Here is a 27919-nt window from a genome sequence, read left to right as displayed (position 1 = left end):
GGCGTGGGGGTGGGATAAACCTGTGTGATAAGGAAAAATAATTTAAGGGATTAAAATAGACCAGAACACACAGGGCTATTTTTAGGGTCAGCTTCAGTTACTATTATATTTTTAATGAATTTGTTATTTTATCAGTATCTGATGTAGATTTCATGTAAATTTAGACCCGATTTTGACTACTGGTATTATTGTCCATGTACAGTTTTATGCTTCATTTCCTCTCAGTTTTTAGGCAGACTTCTTTTCTTTTATGGCCCTGTCCAACTTCCTGGTTAGGAACTTACTGTTACTTTTCATCTGTCATTGTTTTGGAACTCTGCTTTGGATATATACTGTAATATGGAATCAGATTCTACAAGAGTCTCTATTTAAAATTTTGGTTTTGGTCAGGGGAGGTAAGAGACAGAAAAGCCAACTTGGAGAACTGATTTAGGATGATGTTTCTTGAAAGAGACTGGCATAAAGTTAATGATTAGTGCCTCTATATTTCTTTATCTTTTTGAGTAAGAATTGTGAGTTTTGTTATCTTTTTATCCATGATCGTATAGTAGCTTTCTAATGTAACATTTTCAGCTGTAAAAGTAGACTGGAACATACCTCTAGTTCTGGTATTTGAGCCAATAAAGTCACTAGATTTCAATAAGTAATTTGTTGCTTTAAATGTTTTTAAAAGCCTTGACAAATTAAAATATATAATTTATCTTATTAAACTAGGGTTTAACAATGAAAAAGATGAGGCCTTTCCTGCAGAAGCTTTGAGTCTGGTGGAGGAGAGACAAGTCCTCATAAAGAGTGACAGTGACCAGATGGTAGCAGAGAATGGATGTAAGGGGAAGCAGGCAGGCAGGTCCTGGATCCAGTAGGTATGGCAGGAAAAGAGTGAGAAAAGTCAGATTCTTGGCTTGGACACTTCTGTATTGTGAGTTAGGGACCATAGGAGGAGCACAGGGTCAGTGTTGGTCATGTATCTTCAAGGCCATGGAGTGATATAGTGGCATGTCCAGGAAGTAACTGGCTTTGTGGCCTGGAATCAGAGAGCCCCCCAAATGAGAGAGACAGACTCACATGAAGGGGTCCTGTGGCATTAGCATAGAGATGAAGACGATGTGTGCAGGAGGTGGGGAACTGGGAATGCTGGTACTCTTAAGGGCAGATGGGTGGGCATCCAGAAGAAGAGGTATCAAAGACATGTTCCATGAAAAAGGCAAGGTGTAGAACCCTTCCCTATGTGTGACTCTGCAGTGTCTGCCTCTGAGGGATAGAATTGGGTGGCCAAGAAGCAAGAAGAGTACCTTGTGAATGTTTGGGTATTACCTATTTCAAAAACAATTTTTTAAGGATGAGCAGGGAAAGAGAAGCCAGAAAGGGCAGAGGAAAATTAGTGGTTGGCAGTGTCAAATGGTGCATAGGGGTCAGAGGACCTGGAGGCAAAAGTTGCTGTTGGATTTAACAAGGAAGATGTCATCTTCAGCTATCTTCCTCATCTGTGGGTACTAGTTGTAATTAAATGACTGTGCATGAAGGGCTCAGAACAGTGCCAGAGATAGTATGTGCTCAGTGAAATCTAACAATTAATTAATTAATTAATTTTTATAAATTTATTTATTTATTTATTTTATTGGCTGTGTTGGGTCTTTTTTGCTCTGCGCAGTCTCTCTTTTAGTTGAGGTAAATGGGGGCTACTCTTCGTTGTTGTGCACGGGCTCCTTATTGCCGTGGCTTCTCTTGTTACGGAGCACGGGCTCTAGGCGCGTGGGCTTCAGGAGTTGCAGCACATGGGCTCAGTGGTTGTGGCTCACGGGCTCTAAAGTGCAGGCTCAATAGTTGTGGCGCACGGGCTTAGTTGCTCCGCGGCATGTGGGATCTTCCTGGAGTAGGACTCGAACCCATGTCCCCTGCCTCGGCAGGCGGATTCTTAACCACTGTGCCACCTAGGAAGCCCAACTATTAATTTATTATTCAAGCCACACCATTCTTTCCAATATACTATAGCCATAATGTCCTTCTAGAATTTTTTTCTCGAAAAAGCCTTAGCTCTTTAATCCAACTCACCCCTTTTTATTGTACTCATCTCTTCCTAGACCAGTGGACAGGTTTGATCGAGACAGACCACTGAGAGGGCGTGGAGGCCCAAGAGGGGGCATGCGAAGCAGAGGCAGAAGTGGTCCTGGCAACAGAGCTTTTGACGGTTTTGACCAGAGAGGGAAACGAGAATTTGAGAGATATGGTGGGAATGATAAAATGTAAGTTTCTTTGGAAATGCTATTTTCCCTTTAAGATCTTGCTGTGCATACATGCTGTAATACATGCGGTGAACCTGTTGTGTCTTAATATTTAGTTGACTATGTGAGAATGCAGTTATTCCTAAGGGAGCTGATCCTGGGACAGTTTCTTTTTTTTTTGGAGGGGAAACAGCTTTTATAATCAACTTTTCTGATTTGGAGATTGTCTGGAGATCAGCTTCCAGTTTAAGGGAATATTCTTTCTTTTTCTAGAGCAATCAGAACTGAAGACAACATGGGTGGATATGGAGTTCGCACCTGGGGATCAGGTAAAGATACCAGGTATGGTGCAAATTTGTACCTTCTGTGAACCTACAATTAAGTGGAAATATCTGGATCTTTATTTGCCTGTCTTGAAAATTATGTCCTCTGTGTTATGCTTGCGGTGTCTTTATACTTGTGTGCTTTAAGTAGAGATTGAATTTAGGCTTTTGTTTTATGAGATAACTTTTTAAAACAGTTTTGGTATGTTGCAGTTAGATTTGAAGCTGCTTTCAAAATTCTTTTATCTTACTAGAGCCAAACAAATTTGTATGTTTGCTGATGCCCCAAGCACATGCCATTGTATATTTATCTGTACATGCCTCAGAATGCTTTTTAAATTTCTGGATATTCTGTAGTTTATTTTTCTGTGACCTTCCAAAGTTTTTGTATACATTGCATCTTGATTTTATAAAAGCATTTGCAGATGAAAGCTCAATGACAGGTTTCACCTAAGGTTCCAATCTGACATTTCTCTGAGGCCTTATGTTATCTTAGGTCTGTGCCAGTTTTGCTGCTTAGGGGAGGCACTTGGTTCTGCTGTTCCTGTCATTTCAGGCCTGCAGAGAAGTATAAGGAATGGGTTGCTCCAGGATGTGTTGCAGGGTAGGCTTTACACAAGTTTGAAGGCTTGAGGGGATACAGACTTCCACTTTTCTTCTTTTGAAGAACATAAGCTTTTTACATAAACTTATTTTTCTTAAATTTTTATCCTTAAAAACAAATGTACAAAATAACATCAAATGTAAAATTAGATTTACTACCATTGCACATCTGTGTTGTTCTTGAAAAAAAAACTTGTGAAATGTTTGTCAATCTGGGGTTCTATAGAATCTCAATTACAGACCTTTTCATTTTGTTTTATTTTACTTGATAATATATTTTAAAAAAGTAATACAGGCACCTTCTGAATCATCTGATTTACTACCTTATTCAATACTACCACCCAACTTCAGTTTGCATTTGAATTTAAAATCATTTTGGCCCCAAGTGATTACTTACTCTAAGAGGTAAGTAATTAGCCTTGGAACATGAAGAAGTGACCACACATGCTTCTGGCAGATGGCATGTCCCAATGTTAAAAATGACACGTGCCCCATGGCACTCCTTTTGGATTAGTTTGTGAGTTAGAAAGTCAAAGCTCTTAGGCGGTAATAATCTGTAATTGAAAGTTCTTTTGTAGAATAAGACTTTAATTTCTATTTATTTATTTATTTATTGGCTGTGTTGCGTCTTCGTTGCTGCACACGGGCTTTCTCTAGTTGCGGTGAGCGGGGGCTACTCTTTGTTGCAGTGTGCGGGCTTCTCATTGCTGTGGCCTCTCTTGTTGCAGAGCACAGGCTCTAGGTGCATGGGCTTCAGTAGTTGCAGCACATGGGCTCAGTAATTGTGGCTCACGGGCTTAGTTGCTCTGCGGCATGTGTTATCTTCCTGGGGCAGGGCTCAAACCCGTGTCCCATGCATTGGCAGGCAGATTCTTCACCACTGCGCCACCTAGGAAACTCAAGACTTTAATTTCTTATTTAATACATTGGGATTGTGATTTGCCACCATGGTATAGTTCAGTTGAGTTATAATTAACGAGAAAAGAGCAGAGGTGAACCCAAGAGTAAGTGACGTGTTTGTGTCTGGCAAGGGCAAGTACTGCACTATGCATCGTAGGTGTAGGGGTTTTGCTATAATTTAGTATTCCTGTTTGAAGACATTGGCAGTATAACTAGATCTAAGGACAGAGGCTTTCAAAATGGTATGACTGAGCCATTTCCATTGTTACTGGTATTCTTCAAGAGTTTGACCCTGAGTACCTGTGCTGAAAATAGAATTTGCTCCATTTGTAATAATTTAAAAAGTATAATATATCGTATATTATTTTCTTGTTACCAACTGGAATAGACATCCACAAACGCAGTTTTTAACAGTAGTGCCTTCCAACTTTTATTGGGAAGAGCCAAGACAGTTTTATGTAGTAATCAAACACTGCTGGATTAAATCTGTTCACTGTCATAGATTTGGTTAAGTATAAAGCCTGACTGAATTTGAACGAGTTAACAAAGCCTTGAGGTGTTTAAAATTGTTTTGTAACGATACTTGTGCAGACAGGCATTTTCTACATTAGTATAACTGAAGCTAAAATACAGACATGGCCCCTGGAGCTTTATCTTTCTGCTAATAAATCCAACATTGGTGATTTACTTTCAACAAAATAACAAAATTTGCCAAAATAAATTGTTGCTAATCTTGAAACTTACTTGTTTTGTAGTTTTGGTCATGTGATTCTGGATAAGAGCTATAAGCGCAAAATTAGTTTTATGTTTGTTCATAAAATAACGTAGGTCAGTACAGGAGGGAAGGCTGTGGTTTTTCTTTTCTTCAAAATTAACTGACAGGTTTAAGAAATGCTGGTCTCTTTGTTATGTATTCTGCTTCTTTTTTCCTCCCCCATATCTTCGTAGCCCTTTTATGATTTTTAATTGTTGAAAGCTATGAACTGTCAGTGAGTTCATGTTTTTTATCCCCTTGGTTTATAAATTTATTTATTTATGTATTTATTTTATTGGCTGTGTTGGGTCTTTTTTGCTGCGCGTGGGCTTTCTTCAGTTGCTGTGAGTGGGGGCTACTCTTTGTTGTGGTGCGCGGGCTCCTCATTGAGGTGGCTTCTCTTGTTGTGGAGCATGGACTCTAGGCGCGTGGGCTTCAGTAGTTGCAGCACATGGGCTCAATAGTTGTGGCTCACAGGCTCTAAAGCACAGGCCCAGTAGTTGTGGCGCACGGGCTTAGTTGCTCCGCGGCATGTGGGATCTTCCTGGAGCAGGACTCAAACCCGTGTCCCCTGCATTGGCAGGCGGATTCTTAACCACTGCACCACCTAGGAAGCCCTCCCCTTGGTTTATGACATGGCTAAGAGAATAAATAGAAAGCTGGAGTAATACAGCACCGCCACTGCTGCTAGACTCCTGGGTGCTAAAAACTCCCATGACCCACCAGGGTCAGGCTGATGTTAGAGGCTACTTTTGTGAAAGGACCTCTGCCAGGCAGAGCAGCAGTGATGTCCTTCCAAACAGAACATTTGATTTAGGACCTTTTTTAAAGTAAAAATTATTTATTCAAATTTTGTGTTGAAAAATTTAGGTTTTTTTTTTTATGATAACAATGGCTTTGAGTTGAGAATTAAAATATTTTTTAAAGTAAAAACTCTGTTTTATTGCAGTTCAATTTATATTTACTTAAAAAGAACTGATTTTATGAAGATTTTTCCTGAACTAGGGATGAAAAAGTGCTAGGTTCTGAATGTAGAGTGTAAAATATTTCTAATGGATATATTTATATTTACTAATTTCAGCATTTTCTTGAGAATGAAATTTCTTTTTCTGGTACTTTTTTTTTTTAATAATTGCCAACCTTGACTTCCTTTTTTTAAAAATTTATTTATTTATTTATTTATTTATTTATTTATTTATTTATTTAATTGGCTGTGTTGGATCTTTGTTGCTGTGCACGGGCTTTCTTTAGTTGCGGTGAGTGGGGGCTACTCTTTGTTGTGGTGCGCGGGCTCCTCATTGCCGTGGCCTCTCTTGTTGCAGAGCACGGGCTCTAGGCACATGGGCTTCAGTAGTTGCAGCACATGGGCTCAATAATTGTGGCTCACGGGCTCTAAAGCGCAGGCTCAATAGTTGTAGTGCATGGGCTTAGTTGCTCCGTGGCATGTGGGCTCTTCTTGGTGCAGGGCTCGAACCCGTGTCCCCTGCATTGGCAGGCGGATTCTTAACCACTGCGCCATCTAGGAAGCCCCTCTGGTACTTTTTTTAAAAGTAATGTTCAGATAGGATTAATATCAACATGAATTAATATCAAAAAAATTAAGATGTATTTAAAATTCAAATTGTTTTTCATTGTGCTGTAATTTCTCATCTGTAGAGTATATACTTATATGTGATGGTACATATATTGATATTTCAAAGCTGTGTTTTTCTGGTATGGTTATCACCAGCTTATTTGTAATTCTGCACAGTCCTTTTTGTGGAATGTTTCCACTTTCTTGCCATTTTCTAAAGTTTTATATGGCATATTCTTGTCGATTGTAAGTCATTTAACACTTATAGGTTGAGAATTTTTATGGCCCCTGTTGATATTTGTAATTTCCTAGGATAATAAGAGTTTTGAATAATTGTTCTGGTCCTTTACAATCTGTTTTTAATTTTAGGCAATTCATGGAAACTTGTATTTCTCAAAGTACTTTTCACATTTTTGGAAATAATTTATATGGATTAGCAATTAAGAGCATTTTTTTCCTCTTTGTAATTTTGATGTGGGTTGCCTATATGTACATATTAATTCCTTGAGGGATGTTTACTTAAGAAAAAGGACATTGAAATGTGTTTTTTTTTCTATCTTGAATATGTAAGGGCATTGATGTAAACAGATTTGTGTGACTAAAGTGATTCTTGTTGCTTTGCAGTGACATGGACCCGACTGCCCCCATGGAAGAGACCGCAGTGGTGGAGGAGTCCCTGGGTCCGCTGGAGGAGGAAGCTCCAGCCAAGTGGGTATTTCATTCATTTTCCCCATTGGATTGTTGGTCTTTTTCTTAAAGATTTATAAGCGGTCTTCATAGAACAGGAAGCTCAGCCTTTTGTCATATCACAGAGGGTTGATCTTCTTAATGTGTTAATGAGTAATCAAACTAATTAATAATTCAAATCATTTAGTGAATGATTATTAATGATAATCAGGTATTCTGTCCTGTGCCCACAACTTCTTTTCCATCAGCAACCTGTACTATGACTAGTCTCTCTCATCAGGAACCCCACCTTTTGTCCCTTTATTCTCTCCCAGTCCCTCCTCCCTCTTTTCTTCATGGAGCTTTGTCCCCTAGTCCATCCCTAGCACCCTTGCCAAGGCTTTTAACTCCCTTGCCCCTTGGATCTATGAGTCCCTTGCTAGCAAAATCTACCTCTTGGACAAGCAGTAGCCATCTGCCTTCTCTCTGCCTGCACCCGCAGGCTGAGCACTGCACGTCACTTAGCAGAGCTGATGGGGACCCCTGTAAATTCCTGATGACCACATTCTGAAATGAGCCCTCAACACCGCCCAGCAATGCCCACTTCTTGGATTCACTCTTTCCCCTGCTCACTGCAATGACCGGTTCAGTCCTTCTTGCCCTCTCAAAGCCCTAACACTGCCCCCCCACTTTCCCCTTCTTCTGTCCTTCCAACACCCACGCCTCCTCTTTCATTTTCTGGGTACAACGTTGCCTCCTGTGTCACACAGAAATTAGGAGCCATCAGATGCGAACTTTGCTGCTCTCAAAGGTGCAGACCTGCCTGCACCTGCCTCCTGGGCTTCTTCCCTTGTGGTAAAATAGAGGCGCCCTCTCTCTGCCAGCCTCTTCAGCCTTTGGATCCTGTTTCCCACTGACTTCACAAAAATCTCGCTATCAGTTAATTCCTTCCTTTTAGGCACACTCACCTCCTTCCTCCCAACTCTGGTCTTCCAATCAACATTTTATCTGCACTCTGTCTCTCCTGTTTAAGCTTCTTATTGCCCCTGCGTGTTCTCATTCAGCTGCCTTTTTCAGGGTTGTGTGCACTCTTTCTTCATTTCCTCCGCTTCATTTCATCCTCACTTCATTCCCGGTCCGACTCTGTCCTCATTGCCCTTCTGAAACAATCACCACGTCTCCAGACCTAATGGATGTTTTGGTCTGCATCTTTCTTGACCTCTTAGAACATTTGACTTTACAGGCATACCTCAGAGATATTGTGGGTTTGATTCCAGACCACCTCAATATAGCAAATATCACAATAAAGTGAATCACACTATTATTTTGGCTTCCCAGTGCATATAAAAGTGATATTTACACTATCCTGTCGTCTATTAAGTGTGCATTGTGTCTAAAAGAACCAATGTACATACCTTAATTTAAAAATACTTTATTGCTAAAAGATAGTAACCACCATCTGAGCCTTCTGTGAGTTATCTTTTTGCTGGTGGGGGGTCTTTCCTGGACGATGCTGCTGCTGACTGATGAGGGTGGTGGTGCCTAAAGGTTGGGGTGACTATGCAGTTTCTTAAAATAAGACAACAATGAGGTTTGTCATATTGACTGACTCTTCCTTTCATTTGAACACTTAGAGGCCATTATAGGCTTATTAATTGGCCTAATTTCAATATTGCTATGTCTCAGGAAATAGGAAGGCCCAGAGGAGGAAGAGAGATGGGAAGGCCAGTTAGTGGAGCAGTCAGAACACATACAACATTTATTGACTGTGTTCACTGTCTTAAGAGGGTGCAGTTTGTGGCACCCCAAAACAACACAGTAGTAACATCTTTGGATCACTGATCACAGATCACCGTGACAAATATAATAAGAATGAAAAAGTTTGAAATATTTTGAGAATTAACATAATGTGACACAGAGACATCAAGTGAGCAAATGCTGCTGGGAAAATGGTGCTGTTCGACTTGCCCAACTCAGAGCTGCCACAGGTGTTCAATATGTTAAATAGGCAGAATCTGTGAAGTGCAATAAAACCAGGTATGCCTGTGTCGCGTTCCTCTTAACTACAGCCTCCCATCGGTTTCTGTAGTCTTCTGACTTGCTTCCTGCTGCTCAGTTCCTCCTTTGCAGACTCATCCTTGTCTTTCTGCTCTTTTAAAATGTTGAGTTCTCCAGGGCTCTGCCTTAGGCCCTCTTCTCTGTGTCGAGTGCCTCTTTATCGGGTCTCATGCACTCCTGCAGCTTGAATTGTCCTCTATCCCCTGACTCCAGAACATGTACCTCTGGCTCCAACCTTCAACATGGACTCCAGGCCCATGTGTCCGTCTGCCTCCTGGACACCTCCGCATGGGCGTCCCAAATGCTCCTCACGCTCAGCATGGCCAGAACTGGGGTCCACGAGCCCCCATCCTCATTAGGTGTTTCTATCTTGCAGAACAGCGTTGCCATTCATCCCGTTGCACAAACCAGAAACCTCGGAGTCATTCTTGAGATTTCCTTCTTCTTGACCCCCTGTCTCCCCAAAATCCAGTCTGTCACCCTGCCCTGAGGACTTGTATCTGCCGTCTCCACTCGCCACCATAGTCTCAGCTGCTGCTGTCTGCTCTCTCACCAGAGCTCCTAATGGGGCTCCCTGCACGCTCACCTTCTACCAACCCGCCCGTTTCACACCAGAGTGGCTTTCACGCTGCCATTCTGATCGTCATGCCCCCACCCCTCGAGTAAGACCCTCCCCCACCGGTGGGAAGAAAACTTCCTATCCTTTCTGTGTCCCTTGCCCTGACCTGCACAGTCCTGCGTGGTCTGGCCTCTGAAGAGCCCTCAAGTTCAACCACTCCTGTGCTTTCTGCAGGTTCACCACGTGGCCCTTATTTCATGTTCCCAAGCATCTTTCTCCAGCTCCTGTGCCACACCTGCCAAAGAGCTTTTGCAAGTGCTGATTTCTGGTTTTTCTGTACCTCTCCTCCACAACCCCTTCACCCTTCTCCTGTTTATCTAACTCTTACTCATCCTTCAGCTGTGCAGAGGCAGGGTGTTGAGTGGTTAAGAGCAGAGACTCTGAGCCAGTGTTCTGGGTTCAGATCCCAGCTCTGCCATTTACTAGGTTGGGCAAGTTATTTAATCTTTCTGAGCCTCAGTTCTCTTCATCTGTAAAAAGGAAATAACAATAACAACTACATCAGAAGGCTGTTGTAAGTATTGGTTGGGTGTGCATGTGTTTTCTGTAGAGTGGGGCCTGGCATGTAGTTAGTGCTATATAAATATCTACTATTATTATTGTTACTTATTACAAGAGTAAAGTGCTACAATGATTGATGATTGTGAAAGCTGTTAATTTACTATTCAGAACAACTAAAAAATGTATTTAATTAAAGAAATAGATTAACAGCTAATATGAATATCTAGACACTGAGTTGACGAAGGAAATAGATCAACATTACAGTGTATATGAATGTTAAGAAGTGAGTTAACTGGATACCTTCAGGAAAAATTGGATCCTCCTCGAGCCAATAAACCATGTATACAAATTCAGGTAATATAAGGCAGAATAAGAGAGAATAAATTATAGCATAATTATAATCTTTAGAATTGATTGAGGTACTCTGGCATTCATAATATTAGACAAAATCATTCTTTCAATTAATCACTTATTCTGAAAGACAAAACAATGCTTAATGATTTTGGTGGCAGTCTCATTGTCTGTGAGATCCTAGGGGAGCTAGTCAGCACACCTTCCTCCCTCTGCTGAACGTGATGGACAGTGAGCATCCCATTAGAATTGCAGGAGCTGCAGTGCACAGTAGCCGCAGTGTAGTGGTGACCACACTGAGAAATTCTTGTTTCTGCACTGCCTTGTCAAATTTTAAAATTATTACTAACATTTCTAATAATACCATTACAGTTTTTTATAATTGCAAAAAAAAATTGGGCCTGTATATACATTCTAGGACGGAGATGCTCTCTGATCTCGGCTTTGTCTGGGCACTGATCTAACACTCAAGCTTTCAGCGTTCAGCCAGAATGTATACTTAGTGCAGCTCTTGGTTTGGAACTTCTTGGTAGGTGAATTTAATGTACGCTCACTTATGTCCAAACCTACTATCCAAAGTACATACATTTCCCTCAAATTGGACACATTTTGTTGACAGTTATATGTGCTATGCCCTTCCTTCCTTCCTCGTTTCATTTCAGAAGTATTACATGTTTCTTGTCATGTGGTGTTCTAATGTCCGAGGAGACCTATGACAACTTCCTGTGATTTGCTTTAAAAATAAATCCAACATTTATTGAGCATTTCCTGTGTGCCAGGAACTGCTCTAAATGCTTCTATGGCTTAACTCATTTAATCCTTTGCTGCCCATGAAGAAGAAGGTACAGGTTAAATAACGTATAGTAAGTATATCAGAGCCAGGATTTGAACCAGGTATTGTGGCACAAACATTCGTGTTCTTAACTGTACTGAGTGGTAGGAATGGTTAAAAGTGCCGTTTAGACTAACTTGCTGTTAAGAACTGCCAGTGGGAGAAGGCGGTTCTGTAAGCAGGGGAAGCGCTGTCGGGATCACTGAGGATTTCTCTGTTCAGTACTGTGCATCAGCAACTCCCTTCCATCCTTAAATATTTAAAACTCTATGAAAAGAGAGTGGTGAGGAAGCATTGTTACAAAATATCTGCAATGAATTATTTTGTACTTCGTTTCCAAATGTATTTGCTTGGACAGTGAAGTTTGTTATGTACTGAGTTTTCGTAGAACAGGACCATACCTCTTTAAAATTTTTATAGCAAATTTATGAGGAGATCAAAATTTCTCATGAAATTCACTTCCCTTTCAGTACTTTGGAAGGAAGTAGGCAGTATTATTTACATGCTAGATTAGATCCACTGGCCCAGTTAAGTATTCAGTGAGTAAAGTTTTATTTCTAGAACCCACTGCACATTTTCATATATTCAGGTGAAAAGATATTGCCTGAATGGAAGTTTGGACATTTGAATTGATGATTTGTATGCTTCCTCTATCCATATCTTGACTGTCTTCCATCTAAGCATTTTTTTCTGCGCTCTTATTCCCTAAATAGCACAGAGGTTAAATGCGGGCTTTGGAGATAGAATGACTGGATGTGAAACTTGGCTCTTTCATTTATTTGTTAGCTGTATGACCTCTCCTTGATTTTCTTACCTGTAAAATGGAGCTGTTAATTTTATCTAACTTGTGGGATTAATTTCAGGAGCAAATTGATGTAAAGCACGTTGAATAGCATCTGGTAGCTAGAAAACATACAGTAAATGTTAGCATTATCATCCCATTTATTTCCACATAAAGGTAACTGTTGGTAAAACAATTCTATTTCTTCTATAATTTCACCCATCTAGAAATAAAATGTATAATGATAAAATTTGCATACAACATTGTTCACTTTACAAGTCATAGCTCTGACACTTTATAAGCAGTTTTGATGGAAAATTCTCTCCAAAAATTTATCATAAACCACGAACTGTAAAGGTCTTTGAGTTACTCAAAAGGGAGTTGTTAAATTTAGGGTGGTAGCAGTTATGAGGCTTTTATAACTGTTCGAAATATATTTGCAGTAGTCCTTCCTGGAACTGAGAATTAGCTATATCTCTTCCTGCTAAATATCCAGTCTTTGCTAAGATGGCAGTAAAAACTGCATTCACTGTTAATTCAAATGGGAAATGGAATCTGCCTTACAGAACTGTCATAGAATGTGTTTTGTTTGTTTAGAATGTGTTTTGTATAATAATTTTTGGTCAATTGGCAATAAAGTTAAGGAGCCTGTCCTTGGTGATTGTATACTGCTCCCAGTATATGGCTTGTTGAAATGGCAGGTGATAAAGGAGAATGCATAGGGGGCATCTGTAAGCACACCTTCAAATGAGGTGCATCTGAGTGAACCGTGTCAGGCTGATCACTTTCAGGGAGGGAATCACTTGTGGCAGATGCTCTGTTCTGCACTGCAGTTTGCTTTATTTTGGGTGTCTGTATGTCACTGCAGGGCTGCATTTCTTACATGCCTTCTACTTTTTTGTTCTAGTTCTTTATGTTTAGATATGATATTTTTTAAGACAAACAAGCAAACAAAAAGTACTTCTTTTGTGGTCTTAACACAAAATCCATTCTTATTGGACTTTTTGGAGTTTATTAAGTTCTGTTAGGTTATCTTAGTTATGAAAGAATCCTCAAATTCATAGCATCCAGTTTCACAAATTTCTTAATTCTATCACAAGTAGGCTACAGAAACCCTCATGGTTCCTTAATATTTCTTTATTTTTATCTCTTCTTGTTAAAAGTTATAGAAAAAAATGTATATAAAACAAGAATAATATATTGAAACTCCAAATAAGTTATTCAGCTAAACTGTTACCAGATGATGGTCATTCTTGTTTCATATATTTCTCTACCGACTTCCTCTACCCCCCGTTATATATTATCCAAAAATGTTTCAGAATATTATATCTAAAAGACTCGCTTAAAAAAAATAACTAGAATATCATTATCCCATCTAAAATTTTTTAACAATTCCTTAATATCTTTAAATATCTAGGCAGTTTGTCAGTTTCCCTGATTACCTCAAAATCTTTTTTTAAAACAACTTACTTGTTTGAATTAATATTGAAATATACATATTAATTTGTATGTCTCTTACATCTCTTTTTAAAACAGCTGTGAGATACAATCCAAATCCGATAAACAGCACATATTTAGTATGTACAGCTTTACAAGTTTGAAATCCATAAACAATCAAAATAATGAGCACATCTGTCAACCCAAAACGTTTCCTTGTGTCCCTTTGTAATCCCTCCCTCCTGCCCCTTTCCCATCTATTTTGTCATTAAAGATTAGTTTGCAGTTGCTGTAATTTTGTATAGATGGAATCATACAGCATGTATTCTTTTTTGTCTGTATTCTTTCACTGAGCATGCATATTTCAAGATTCATCCAGGTTCCTGAATGTATCAGTAATTCCTTCCTACTTATTGTTGAGCAGTATTCCACTTTACAGCTAGACCACTATTTGTTTATTCGTCTGATGACGACAGTTCCCATTGTTTCCAGTTTTTGCTGTTATAAGTAAAGCTGCTGTGAGCATTTTTGTTGTGTGTCTTTCTGTGGCTATACATTTTCATTTCTCCTGAGTGAAATGGTTGGACTGTAGGGCAGGTCTTTATTTAACTTTTTAAGAAACTGCCAGGCTCATTTTCAAAGTGGTTATTCCCGTTTTTATAATTTTTAGGCATTATAATAGGTGTATATCTCATTGTGGTTTTAATTTGTATTTCCCTAATGACTAATGATGTTGAGCCTCTTTTCACAGGTTATTTGCCATCTGTACATCTTCTTTAATAGTCTGTTGAAATCCTTTGCCCATTTTATAATTGGGTTGTTTTCTTATTACTGTTTTGAGAGTGCTTCATATATTCTGGATTAAAGTCCTCTATCAGATATATGATTTGCAAATATTTTCTCTAGATCTGTGGCGTGATTTTTCATTCTCTTGACAGTGTCTTTTTTTTTTTTTAAAATTATGACTATACCCACTTTCTTTTCTTTTTTTTTTTAATATTTATTTATTTGTTTTGGCTGCCCTGGGAGTTACAGCATGCAGGATCTTCATTGTGGCATGCGGGATCTTTAGTTGAAGCATGCAGACTTCTTAGTTGCAGCATGCGGGCTTCTTAGTTGTGGCATGTGGACTCAGTTGTGGCATGTGGACTCTTAGTTGCCGCATGCATGTGAGATCTAATTCCCTGACCAGGGATGGAACCCGGGCCTGCTGCATTGGGAGTGTGGAGTCTTACCCACTGGACCACCAGGGAAGTCCCCTGTTGACAGTGTCTTTTGAAGACTAGAAGTTTTTAATTTTGAGGAAGTTTAGTTTATCACTTCTTTCACTGATCATGCTTTTGGTGTCAAATCTAAGAAATATTTGCCTAACCTAATATCACCAATTTTTTCTCCTATAAGTTTTATAATTATGGGTTTTATATTTAGGTCTATGATCCATTTTTTGAAATAAACATTTATTTGGTCCATTTTGAGTTGACTTTTATATACAGGGTGAGGTAGGAATAGAAGTGCCCTCCTTTTTTTTTGTTTTCCATGTGCATATTGAGTTATTCCAGCATACTGAACACCATTATTTGGAAATCAGTTGCCCATGTACGTGTGGGCCTATTTCTCCATAGTCTGTTCAGTTGGTCTGCCAATATCAAACTATCTTGATTACCCTTAAATCGCTTTTAATCTATGTGTTTTCTCTTTTTGCCCCCCTGCAATTTATTTTGTTGAAAAAGCTGTCATTCGTCCAGAGAGTTTCCCAGAGTCATAACTATGTTGATTGCATCCCTGTAGGCAATGGTGTGCTGGTAAATATTTAACATCTGCTTCTCTGGGATGAAAAAGCCTGAATCTATTGCACTTGCTAGTTTCTGTGGTGTAAGTATTCCTACCATGGCTGATTTAAAACTACCAAAGCAACGTCACTGAACACAGAGTGGGAAGAAGATGTGCAGTAGTACGCAGTAGTACATCGTTATGTAGTATTTCCACTATACACATACAGTAGGGAGAAGTAACTCCCAGTGCATAGGGAAAGGCACAGTGTATTGAAATAATTAGGGAACAGTGAGTTGTGAGGCTTTATTACCTTTGTTTTAACAATGTTGATTATATGTTTCTATAATTTAATTTTTAACGACTGTATTTAACAGCTGACTTGCAAAATTCCTGAGACTTTAACAGTTGGCTGTTATGACTTGGTACAAGCCAGTTCCAGCACAGCATCGTAGAGTAGTCCAACATGTTTCTCTCTTCTTCATATTTTTTTTTAATTTCCTGAATATTATTAGTGAGAGGCAGAGGCTTGATCAAATTCAGCTTCAACTTTTTGGTGAGATAGTTTCATAGGTTATGGAAGGCTACTGGTTATCATTGCCTTTATCCATTAATTCATTAGGGCTGTAAATTAGTGAGAGTCTAATTCTATCATTCTTTCTTCAGGTACGTAGCTGGGATGACCTGTAAAGAAAAACTTACCTAGAACTAGTTGATTACACTGAGGTGTAAGTTCGTTTAGGAAATGAAGGACACGTAAAAGGCATGTTTTACTTTACTCATTTTCTGAATAGTGAGTTGGTTCCCTCATATCGTTGAAAGGTGCCAGTGACTTTTTGTTTAGTGTCATTATGAATTTAGAGATTTAAACATATGTGATGTGTTTCAATTCACTGTGTTTTTATGCTTATTGGTGCTTAAACCGACCCATTTTTTGACGGAATGGAGACTCTTCCAAGTTGATTCTTGATCCTTTTGACACACATTCAGTGGTCTTTGACAGCTTCCTTGCTTTCTGGGGAGACACATTTCAGACTCATCATCACGCCTCACACTGAGTCATTTTTCCAGCGAGCCAGAGTCCTTTAATAGAATATGGTATTTAGAACCACATGATGTCACTTGTATGTGGAATCTAAAATATGACACAAATGAACTTAACTACGAAATAGAAACAGCCTCACAGACATAGAGAACAGACTTGTGGTTGCCAAGGGGGAGTGGGTGTTGGGGAAGGATGAACTGGGAGTTTGGGGTTAGTAGATACAAACTATTTTACATAGGATGGATAAACAACAAGGTCCTACCGTATAGCACAGGGATCTTTATTCAATATCCTGTGATAAACCATAATGGAAAAGAGTATGAAGAAGAATGTATATCTATGTATAACTGAAGCACTTTGCTGTACAATATAAATCAGCTGTACTTCAATAAAATAAATTTAAAAAAATAGGATATGGTATTTAGAGACCACAGTCTAGGCACTGGGGTTACTTACTGCTACTAGGTTCTTAACTGTTTCCGAGACATTTAAGTGGACAGAGCTGAGAAATACACACATGCACATATTCTTAAGATAAAATATGAGTTCACTCATTTGAAATTTAGGAGTACAAGATTTTTAGCTAAACTTTCTTATATTTGTTTTCTTTTTCTTCCATGCTGAAAATCCCAGCTATCAGTAACATCATGCTATTACTCATTTGCTACACACGACAGTAACAAATAACTTCACCAACACTACCTCCAATAATATGATTATTAATAAGTTGTATATAGAGAGATGAATAATCACATTTGTATTCACTTTCAATAGCTTTTTTTCTGATACTTTTATCACCAGCTTGATAAATAATTAGGCTAATTTGATTAATTTTGCTTCCAAATTTTAGAGATTACATTTTAATTTAAATCTGTTTTATAATTATGTAAAATATTTACATGCTTCCCAAGTACAATCTGTTAAAGCATGATATTTTCCAGTTAGCTGCTATCCCTGTTCTTTCCCTGGTTTATCTTACAGTTTTTTTAAAAAATCTATATGTATATATATTTGTATGCCCGCTTATTTCTTAGGTGAATGGTAACATACATTCCACCTTGCTCTTTCATCACTATATCCTGGAGGTGCTCCATAGCAGTATATGTATTTCTCATTTCTTTTTAGCTGCTTAATATTCATGTTTGATATCCATAATTTTTCCACCAAATCTCTCTCCAGATAATTTTGGGTTGTTTCCAGTATTCGATATTACAGAATTTAATGTCTTTTTTATGTTTTTGCCAGTGGATGTTTGGGATAGGTTTTAATATTAGTATTTTTCCAACATTTTGTTATGAAAAATTTCAAACAGTAAAGTTTAAAGAATTTTACAATAAACACGTATACCCACCACCTAAACTGATATAAAATTTATATCAGTTTGAAGAAAAGCTGCAAGGACCTCATCTTCTTCTCAAAGCCAAATTCTATTCCTTCAAAAGGAGCTTATGACCACTGGTTGAGTGTGGGAGGCTGGACAAAACCTCCTCCTCTCCTACAGAAGCGTGCAGACTTGAGACAAAAAAATAATCGTAAGAGCAATGAAACTCAAACCACAGCAATTCAGGGAGAAGGCAATATTATTGACCCCCTCTTACAAAGAGGAAACTAAGGCTTAGAGTTGAGAAATGTGCCCTAGATCACACAGCTCCTACGTGGCAGAGCCAATATTCAAGCCCAGGTCTGACCTTTTCCTATTGTGTTCTAGTGCCTTCTTGAGTGGACCTTCGTGCATCTGAGGATTCAGACAGCACATCTGCTTCCTGATCCCTGGCAGAAGTGCTGCTTCCTCTGAGACACGAGGATCTCTCCCCCCTACCCTCTACCCCGCTTAGCGTCAGGCTTGTACAAAAATAAGTGCACATTCATGGTTTTGACAAACGTACCTTTTTTAGTTGCTTCATTTATTTTTATTGCGTTATAAGTGTCCTTTATGTATTCTAGATCTAAGTCCCTTATCAGATATATATATATATATATATGATTTGCAGATATTTTCTCCCATTCTGTGAGTCGTCTTTCCACTTTCTTGATAGTGTCCATTTGCAGCACAAAAGTTTTCAATTTTGGTGATGTCCAGTTTGTTTACTTTTTCTTTTGTTGCTTGTGCTTTTGTGTCATATGTAAGAAGCCATTGCCTAATCCACGGTTTATGCCTATGTTTTCTTCTAAGAGTTTTATATTTTTAGTTCGTATATTTGTGGTGTGAGGTAAAAGTCCAACTTAATTCAAAGGAGAAGGAACAGTCTTTTCAACAAATGGTGCTAGGAAAACTAAATATCCATGTGCAAGAGAATGGTGTTTGGCACCCTGGTCAAAAAAAATTGCTCATAAAGGTGAGGGCTTATTTCTGGACTCTGAATTCTATTCCATTGTTCTACATGATCTGTCTTCTGCTTTAAGAACTCATGAATTTAAGGAGGATATTTAGTATGCATTTGTGACCCATTGTTTATAACCTCTGTTCATGGTTTCCTATGTGTGTTTTGTCTCAATAACTTCTCCCATTTGTTTCTGCGATTATCTGTCTCATTTTGTGTGTAGTGCCACATGGGAAGGGAGTGCCTGGTGGTGAAGTGTTATATTAACGTCATTGGGATGATGGTGCCCACATTTTTCAAAGACTGCCTTGAACACAGACAGGAAGTATCTTCTGTTGGCAATGATGGCATAAAATGATGAAAATAAAATAAGCAAGCTTATGGTTCAAAGATTTTCTTGCCTTATTTAAATTTGAGATACAGAACCATGAAAGTATGTTAAAGTAGTGGTTATGACTTTCTTTTTTGAGAAAGACATTTCAGACCCATCAGAAATTATTCTTTGTGATTATACTTTTTTATAGAGTTCCTGAGTTGGAGGTAGAAGAAGAAACTCAAGTTCAAGAGATGACCCTAGATGAGTGGAAAAATCTTCAAGAACAGACCAGACCAAAGCCTGAATTTAATATCCGGAAACCTGAGTCCACTGTCCCTTCCAAAGCAGTGGTGATACACAAGTCTAAGTATAGAGATGATGTAAGCATGATGTTTTGTATCTAGAGGTAATCTTCACTGTTACCTTATTGGAAACAAAATGGGCTTTTCCACTTCTGTTTTAAAAATGGAACATTAGTAGTTGACATTCTAGTTTTGACCTGAGTAAGAGATGATGTGTGCCTAATTTTACTGTATTTTTATTGCTTATTAAGAAAAAAAAATTGAAAAACAATTGACCCATTAATATTTAATCCAAAGCAGTTACAGTGACAGTGCATTTTGTGCTCTCTCCACAACTGTGCGAAGACTGTGCATGTCCTGTATGCTTTAGTTGCATTTCAGTTTTGTATCAGAAGAGATACAGCACGTTTCCTGATGATGCCATTTCAGAGGATAACTAGTCTGCATTTTTGTGATTAGATTACTTTCAGTTCTAATACTTTTTTATTTTTATTTTAGTATGGTTGATTTACAATATTTTGTTAGTTTCAGGTGTACAGTAGAGTGATTCAGTGTTGTTTTTTTCCACAGTTCTAATTCTTAATAAGAGCAGTTAATTGGAACTAGTTGATCATTTTAAACTGGTCAGGGTCGAGTGAAGCATTTCTGGTGTTATTGCAGCAGCTTTGCTTCCTCTGCAGAAACTCACCAGAGGAGCCCTGGAGCACCTGGCCGCACCGTCAGGCACTGCTGCCGTGGCCAGCTCTTCTGTTGAAATTGCTCGCGTGTTCCTCTGTCTCGTGAGGTCCTGATTTTACACGGTTTATGTTCAGCACTTTATTGGCAGCTTCAACTTTGAAAATATCTTCCAGCATATATTGATAAGGATGGTCAGAGAGTTATTTGATCACATTCTATTTAAGTTACTGAGCTTAAGGAAGGGTACACTGAAGCATTCCAATTTTAGAATTTAGAGTTTGTATCATTGAATCACAGCTATTTCTCTTGATACCAGTCTCTGTGTCGATGATGGTAGTGAGCACGCTTCCTCTCTGCTGGATATTATTCGTTGATTTTCCGTGTGAAACTCAGGAGTTTTGTACTATGTGGATTTGTCTGTGTTCCCGTTTATACTTTGGTTAGTTATATTCTTTGAATGAATAGTTTCACTAAGGGGTCATTTATGATACAGGATCCCCTCCTACCGCCTGTTTTCAGTCAGTCCAAGCTTGGAGTCTAAGTAAAGTTTTTAGCTGTTCCACTAGAAATGGCTTTTTGTACACGTACGAGGCCAGAGCCTTATTCTCTCAGAAAGCTCTGTGAGGTCTTTTTACAAGTCCGTCAGCTAGTTGGGTGGTTTTTTTTTTTCCTATCCACTTTCTTCTTTTTTGTTCTGGGGTATTGTAAGTAAAGCTTTGCCTAAAACAATTGTGCTGTCAGGATTGGAAATGTGCAGCTGACATGTTAGGTAAAAATAGAAGCTGCTCTTCCTTAATCCACACCAGATTCATCCTCCCTGGCTCCAGAGGGAGGTCTCCTGGAATCTTTGAAGCAACTGGGTTAGCTGAGTCATCGAACTTGGTTTCAGGAAAGCACACATCTTTGGTACGTATTAATCTCATGGCATTGACAATTTTAGCCAGGAATTATTCTTAAAGCAACAGAAGCCAAATCTTGGTGTCACTAGTTGGCTTTGTTCTGGGTAACCTGAGAAACAAAAGCACTAGAATAACACCTCTTGTGTGCATGGAGCTCTGTTCTTTGCAAAGTTCATACCTAACAGTAGCCTATGAATAGAGTTGGGCCCTTAAAGCACCTTGGCCTTCGCTCACTCTGCTTCCATTGCAGGCTGTCCCTTCTTCCTGGGACGGCTGCCGCGTCTCTGCTGAGGCACACTGACAGCCAGTTGTTTTCTAAACCAGGCAGTAGTTTATTATTTTGGCTCTTACATTCTTTGTTATTGTATTTTTTTGTTACCAGAGTGCCAGTGTTCCTGAATTGTTGTTTCCTTCATCTTTATTTTGATCTGAAACTTTGAAGGGGACACAAATGTTAAACATGAAACCTGAAATGAACATACGGCCGAAAGCAACTGATGTGCTCAGGGAAATCTCATTCCGTTTGCTGGACAAGCTGTAGGGGTGTTTCACCTGACAGCACTGTGGAGATTCTCACCCACAATCATTGGCATATTTTCCGTAGGTTTATATTTTACTTAAAAAAGTGAGAGGTTTTCTTTGTTTCATCCATTGTTAGGAATTGAAGCCACATCAGATTTGAAGGAGATTCATTTAATACAGTGTTCTTTTAACAAGATACAGAACTTATTTGACCGCTTACAATAAAATGTACTTTCTCAAAGAATTTGAACTAAAGCAGTTCTTCAGAAGCACCTTGGGTTCCCTGTGCAGCCTTGGTAGCAACCCTCAGATAACCATACTGTTGTTTTACCCTTTCCACTTATTTTGAGTCAGAATTGTTTATTGTAAATCATCCAGTTTTAACATATGGTATTTGTACAGTCAGCACCCACGTTGAAAGAAGTTTCTCCATCAAGCTCTATTCCGGGAAGGTGATTTTCCTTATTTATCAAAGTAGCATTTGTGAACAGATAAAAGGCAGAAACTAAAACTTTTCAATCTCAGCAGAATACACAGATAGAAAACATTTACATGATTGCTGTTAGTCACGCCAAAGCTTACATCTTAACCTGCTAAACAGAGAGAAATTTGGTCTCACTTGAAGTAACAGTAAGTTCAGAAATGTTTGAGTTAAGACTGTGATTAATTCAAATACACTACTGTATATAAAATAGGTAACTAATAAGAACCTACCTTATAGCACAGGGAACAATATTCAGTACTCTGTGATGACCTATATGGGAATAGAATCTAAAAAATAGTGGATATATGTATGTGTACAGCTGACTGACTTTGCTGTCAACAGGAAACTAACACAGCATTGTAAATCAACTATACTCCAATTAGAAAAAAAAAAAGAAAGAAAAGACTGTGAATATGAGAACGTGTGGCTGCAAATGTGCAGAGCCCATCCAGCTGGAAGCAGAGCAGCGGCGTCCTTGTCCCCTGCCCGGCCCAGTGAGTGTCCATGGAGATGGCCGTGTGTGTGTTCTGTGTGTGATGCTGTAACTGTGTTTCAGATGGTAAAGGATGACTATGAGGATGATGCCCACGTTTTCCGGAAGGCGGCCAATGACATCACGTCCCAGCTGGAGATTAATTTTGGTAACCTCCCTCGTCCTGGCCGTGGAGCCAGAGGTGGCACACGGGGAGGCCGGGGAAGGATCAGAAGGGCAGAAAACTATGGACCCAGAGCAGAAGTGGTGGTAAGTGTTTATACTCTAAATCCTGGATGTTTTTTGAAGGGAGAAGATGAAGATGCCCTGGGCCTACATAGCCTAATTTTGGAGAATCATCAGGTTCTGCCTCATCTAGATGGAGGAGGTTCTTCCTCTTCTGTGTAGTGTGGGCCTGCCGTTGCAGTGTTTGGAACAGTCGTGTCAGCATGAGGGACCTCAGCTGGATATGGACCATTGTGTAGCCCTGGCCTCCAGGGAAGTCCGATGTCTGCCATGAATGCATGTTCAGAGCTGGAGGAAAATTCACATATCTGCATCAGATAAGATCCCCAGGCTTGGGACTGAGTTAGATCCGCTGATGATTGCTTACGACGGTCTGATCGTCTGCCCTGTGCCCTGATGCTTTCAGGGTAGACAAAACCTCTCCTACAGCTGCAAGGCCAGCTCTTCACTTCAAACTATTCTTCCTCGCTCTTCAGCCAGCACTGCTCTACTTCTGGAACAGACAAGCATGTTCCTTACCCCACAGAGCCTTTGCACCTGCTGGCCCTTCTCCCTTTGCCTGTTTACCTAGAGTAGATCCTCCAACCTCCCTTTGTCAGAGAAGGCTTCTAGACCAGGTCAGAGTCCTTTTCTTTGAAGCACCATCTGCATTTGTAATCGTATTCTCGCTGGTGCGGTTGTTGATCGGTGTCTGCTGTCTCCAGGGGACATGTTTGGTTTCCCCCGTGCCTAGCACAGTGTAAGCTGTAGTAGGCACTTCATAAATGTTTTGTGGACAAATATATGAATACCTGTTTAGTGGGAATCGGGCACAAGGCCTGGTGGCCCGCACAAGCCGCCGTGCAGTCCTGTGACGGTGGAGCAGGAGCAGCCCCTGCGGGAGTGCCTAGTTCCTTATACTTAAACAAGAGCAAAAAACAAGTGTTTTTTCTGGGTACATTTGAGGCCAGGATGGAAGAAGCATCTGTTCTGGGAATAGAAAATATACGTCCGCTCCTTGCCAGTAGTAGAGCTCTGCCACCGTGGTGCTCCGTGTGCCGTGCGGTGATCTGGTGCCAGCAAACCTGCCGCCCACCTGGGCTCTTCCAGCTCCGAACCACCCTCAGGCCCTGACCCCTTCACAGTCGCTTTGTTTTGGGATCCTGTCCTTTTTGCTCATTCCCTGAGGCTTATCTCGGGGAGAGCCTTCTCTTGTAGAAAATGTTACTTGACCGTGATGTGTACGTTGCCACCACATCGCATTGGGTGCCCCGACCATGGGCCCCCATTCCCAGGCCCTCTGGTACTGAGGGTACCAGTGTGTTTCTCCCTCAACCTCGTCCGCTCCCCGAGGGCAGGACGGTCTCTAATCATCCACATATGGCCATGTAGCAAACATTCCGTCCTGTTATTGGATGAAGGAAGGGCTAGATACAAAAAGGGTCCCTCAGTAAGGACGTGTGGGAGGGAGGGCTGAGGGTTGGGGGGCCGGGAGGCCCTGCTCGCCATTCTGCAGCAGGGATGGGAGTGGGACAGAGGGGGAGGCACCCTTCCGTGTCCCCCTCTTCAGGGTCTGTGCAGCACTTGGCTGCAGCTCAGAGCAGGGCTTCCCTTAGGGTGAGTGACCCTGCCACCCTTCGCTTCCCATGGGGGCCCACTCTCCCTCAACGTGTGGGCCGCTACCCCACCCCATTAGCTCCTCCCCTGAGGGAGAGCAGGCACCGTGTTTCACACAATTCTGCACCCAAGTGGGAATGGGTGAAGTGACAGCTGGTTTCAAAACTTTTCTTTTTCAGACACAAGACGTTGCTCCAAACCCAGATGACCCTGAAGACTTTCCTGCTCTCGCTTGAGAGCCCTGTTTCCCTGGCAACTTAAAACAGCACTGGCGTACCTATGAAGAGACGTTTCTTGCTGTGGGGAAGAGAGTCAGACTCTAAGAACAATAGATGTTGCTTTTTCCCATGTAGTTTGAATTCATTGCACTTTTTTTGGCTTGAGGGGGCGGGGGTGTGGGAATAGGGATTTCTCCAGTTGCTAGAGAGCGGCAGTTCTGGGCAGGGGTTAGTCTGGTACTTTCCCAAGAAGGTAGAGAATGGTGATTATTTTTTTATTTAAGGAATTCCAGATGTAATTCAGAAATAATGTTTAAAATATGTACATAGAGATTGTATTGAATCCTCCACAAAAGCATGGAGGGTAAAGCAAGTTGTAAAATAGAATCTATTGAGACTACTTAGTAAGTTGTACAGATACCAGAAGGCTGTGTCCTTCAGTATTAAAGGAAATACATATAACTTGGACCATTAATTTAAAGCAGAGCCTAGTTTTCAGAGACCAAGAAATTAAAATACAGTTGTACCTACTGTTTACTTGTAAATGTTATATTTTCTTGGAATTTTTTGGCTTTCATTTAACCAGTAATTTTAAATAGCTATTGTGCAGTTACTGGTTACCACTCTGTGACAGAGAAATAGGGAAACGATTTTTTCATGGTGATTTAAACTACCTCGTGGTTTCTGTGTGTGTATGTACATACACATACACATACACACACATGCTTAGTATAAATGTGTGTATTTAGTGTTTGGATGGTTTTTAGGATGAATATTAAGTAAATGATTTTTTAAATCATGTTATTTAACCCACCAATCAAATGAAAAGGGGTCCAGGCAAAGAGTATTGCAACTTAACACCACATCCTTTTCTCCCTCAAAGCTAGTGTCAGAATTCAGCACCTGTGTACAAAGGCCCTCTGTCCCTGTCCTGGACAAGGCTTGTAAATAACTAATATTTATTGAACACCTAGGTGCAGTTTTTCTCACTTGGCCCTTGAACCGGTTTGAGTTCCTATTTCTTGCCTTTGGAGAATTTGGGTTTAGGGGCTTCCTTGGAGATTCAGTAACTCCCTGAGTCCCACCCTAACTAGGAGTGCTGAAACCTGGAGCCCATGTTCTCTCAGCCCAGCTGCCTGCTGGGTAGTGCCTGGGGTGGTGGCTGAGGCAGAGGCAGCTGTAACAGCCGCTGGAAGCTGGGGTGACACTCTTCCCTCTTTACTAAAGAAACTGGGTAACATTCGCTGGTGGTCACACATTTAATATGCTTGTGTTGGAATCTGAACCTTGGTCTCAGGATCTGCGCTTTTTTTTTTTTTGCCTTGCTAAATACTAAGATGGCAGTTCTGAACTTGAACCCACATGTAAATAAAGGTTGGCATTCCCTCCTAACTTTGTGTATAGAGAGCTGAATCCTTTTGGTGACACAAAGGTCAAAAGAGAAGAATGTGAGAAGAGGCCACAGTGGAAAGTCATTTCATATTTTGTTGAATAATCAGAACTGAACCCTTGGCCATGGTAAGCCAGTTAAGGACCTTCCCCTGTGGTTGACAGCCTACTTTTGGATTCTTGTTATTAATCTGAGTATTAAGGCAATCATTTTCTTTCCTCTGCCTGGAAAAGACACAGTGAATGTGAGTACCCTGATCAGAGTTAAGAAATCTTGTGAGAGTGAGTGTCGTTCAGCTGTGATAAGCTGGTGCAGTGTGAAGATGTGTCACTCCTCAGCAGACTTGAGCTGTCACATTAAGTCATTTTGCCTTGCCCAGGCTTTGAAGATTGGCAAAACAGAGATCCTTTTCAAGAAAATTCCCTTTGGTGTTGCGAATAGCACTTGAAAAGCCCATTGCGCTGGATTTAATGTTGTATTTGCACATCCTTCCCAAACACACTGAGGATTCCTGTACCACGGAGCAGTCTTGGGTCTTGTGGTCAGAAAAAAGTCTGGGGGGATGGGGACGGTTTCTAAGCCTGCAGAGGTCTTCATTTGCTCACCAGCACTACCTCTCACCAGTTTGGTAGGGCAGATAAATGTCAGGCTTTTGTCATGTGGTGGTCCACAGTCCAGCCCCAGGGAGGACAGAGTGGAAGCAACGGGCAGGGGAAATCCATAATGTACTGTAGGGACACTCAGGAGACAGGATTGTGTATTTGGACCGATCCACAAGGCAAAGCCTTCCCCCTGAGAGTTCCCCTGCGAGACTCCTGAGGTGCTTAGGTGTGCTTGTTGTCATGAGGTTGACACATTTCTGGCTGGTAACTTAAATAGTAAGCAGATTAACCCCATTAAAGAAAACCTGTGAGCCTAACAGACTCTCTTGCAAAGCGGAGGTCAAGCATGTTTGAATTCCATGGGCAGGCATGCCAGCCCCAGGCCTGACTTGGATCCCTTCTGATGCAGGAGCTCACTGCGGGGACTCAGGCTGCCAGGGCAGCAGCTGAAGATGAGCTGGTCCCAGGACCTACAGCAGGGAGAGCCTCATCAATAGGAGGAGGTGTGACCCGACAGGAATGGGGGTTTGGTACCCTCCTTCAGCTGGATGAAAACCCAAGTCACACACCTGACAACGTCTGGGAAGAGGTAGACTCACTGCAGAAGCTGCTGCTGGCTGGGAACCTTGCACAGGATGGTTTGAACATCTGGCCAGGCTACTTTGAATAGTAGCCTAATGTTATTGATAAGCATTTGACATTTTCATCCCATGCCAGGCAGCCCCTCAGAGCCAGAGAAGCTGTAGCAGGCACCCCATTTTCTAGTGCTGGTTTCTAGTTGAGGTCCTGTCCTCCTCTCTCCACTAGCTCCTCCATGCCAGTCCAGGGCATCGGTGTTTCATAGGTGAAGGCACTGTTTCTCCTTTGAAATCACACCATGGGTGGTATTGGCAAGTCCTATGGAACAGCAGGACCCGGTCTCAGAAGCTGGGAAAGGTCAGCCCTCGAGGTGAAAACAAAACTGCCATCTTCTAAGCTGTTCAGGAGAGAGCCAACAGCGGGGTGGGTCCGCCCTCCCTCTCAGCAGAGCATGACCCAGCAGGACAAGCGGAGTTTCACTTTGAGAAGAAATTTGCCCACTCTCCTTTCACTGCTGCCGCCGCCCTCAACATCCATGGGGATCAGGCGCTCCAGCAGCCGGCACCACTGCCCACAATGTGCCCCACGTGTGTAAGGCTTTGCCTGACTCTGTATCTATGTAGTAAAGAGAATGAGGAAAGAAAAAGGGTATTGAAAAGAAATCTTTATTGTAAAATACAACACGGATAAAAGTGCAAAAACTTTTTTGGAACCACCACCTAAGGAACCGATTTCCCCAGCAGCCTGTCTACCTGACCATGGCAGTCACAGCCGCCTCTCCTTCTGAAAGGAGCCACTATCCTGACTTAGAGGAAACAGTGCCCAAGGAGGCACCCCCTAACAATATGGCTCTGCCCTG

General features: G+C 40.8%; 1 protein-coding gene across 1 annotated transcript in view; it reads left to right on the top strand.

Moving 5' to 3' along the window:
- The window catches only part of HABP4 (hyaluronan binding protein 4), a 34432-nt gene extending 8551 nt beyond the window's left edge, over window positions 1-25881 (top strand). The window contains exons 3-8 of the mRNA XM_057722958.1: window positions 2082-2243; window positions 2496-2564; window positions 7000-7083; window positions 19281-19452; window positions 22514-22699; window positions 24451-25881. Coding sequence (XP_057578941.1) covers window positions 2082-2243; window positions 2496-2564; window positions 7000-7083; window positions 19281-19452; window positions 22514-22699; window positions 24451-24507 — 730 coding nt within the window. The 3' untranslated portion in view covers window positions 24508-25881. The remainder of the gene's footprint in view (window positions 1-2081; window positions 2244-2495; window positions 2565-6999; window positions 7084-19280; window positions 19453-22513; window positions 22700-24450) is intronic.
- Window positions 25882-27919: the final 2038 nt, after the last annotated feature.

Source organism: Hippopotamus amphibius, chromosome 2 (assembly GCF_030028045.1).
Source record: "Hippopotamus amphibius kiboko isolate mHipAmp2 chromosome 2, mHipAmp2.hap2, whole genome shotgun sequence".
In the NCBI taxonomy this organism is placed as follows: Eukaryota; Metazoa; Chordata; class Mammalia; order Artiodactyla; family Hippopotamidae; genus Hippopotamus; species Hippopotamus amphibius.
Note: the sequence above shows the minus strand (reverse complement) of the source record. Positions and strands in the feature narration are given on the sequence as shown.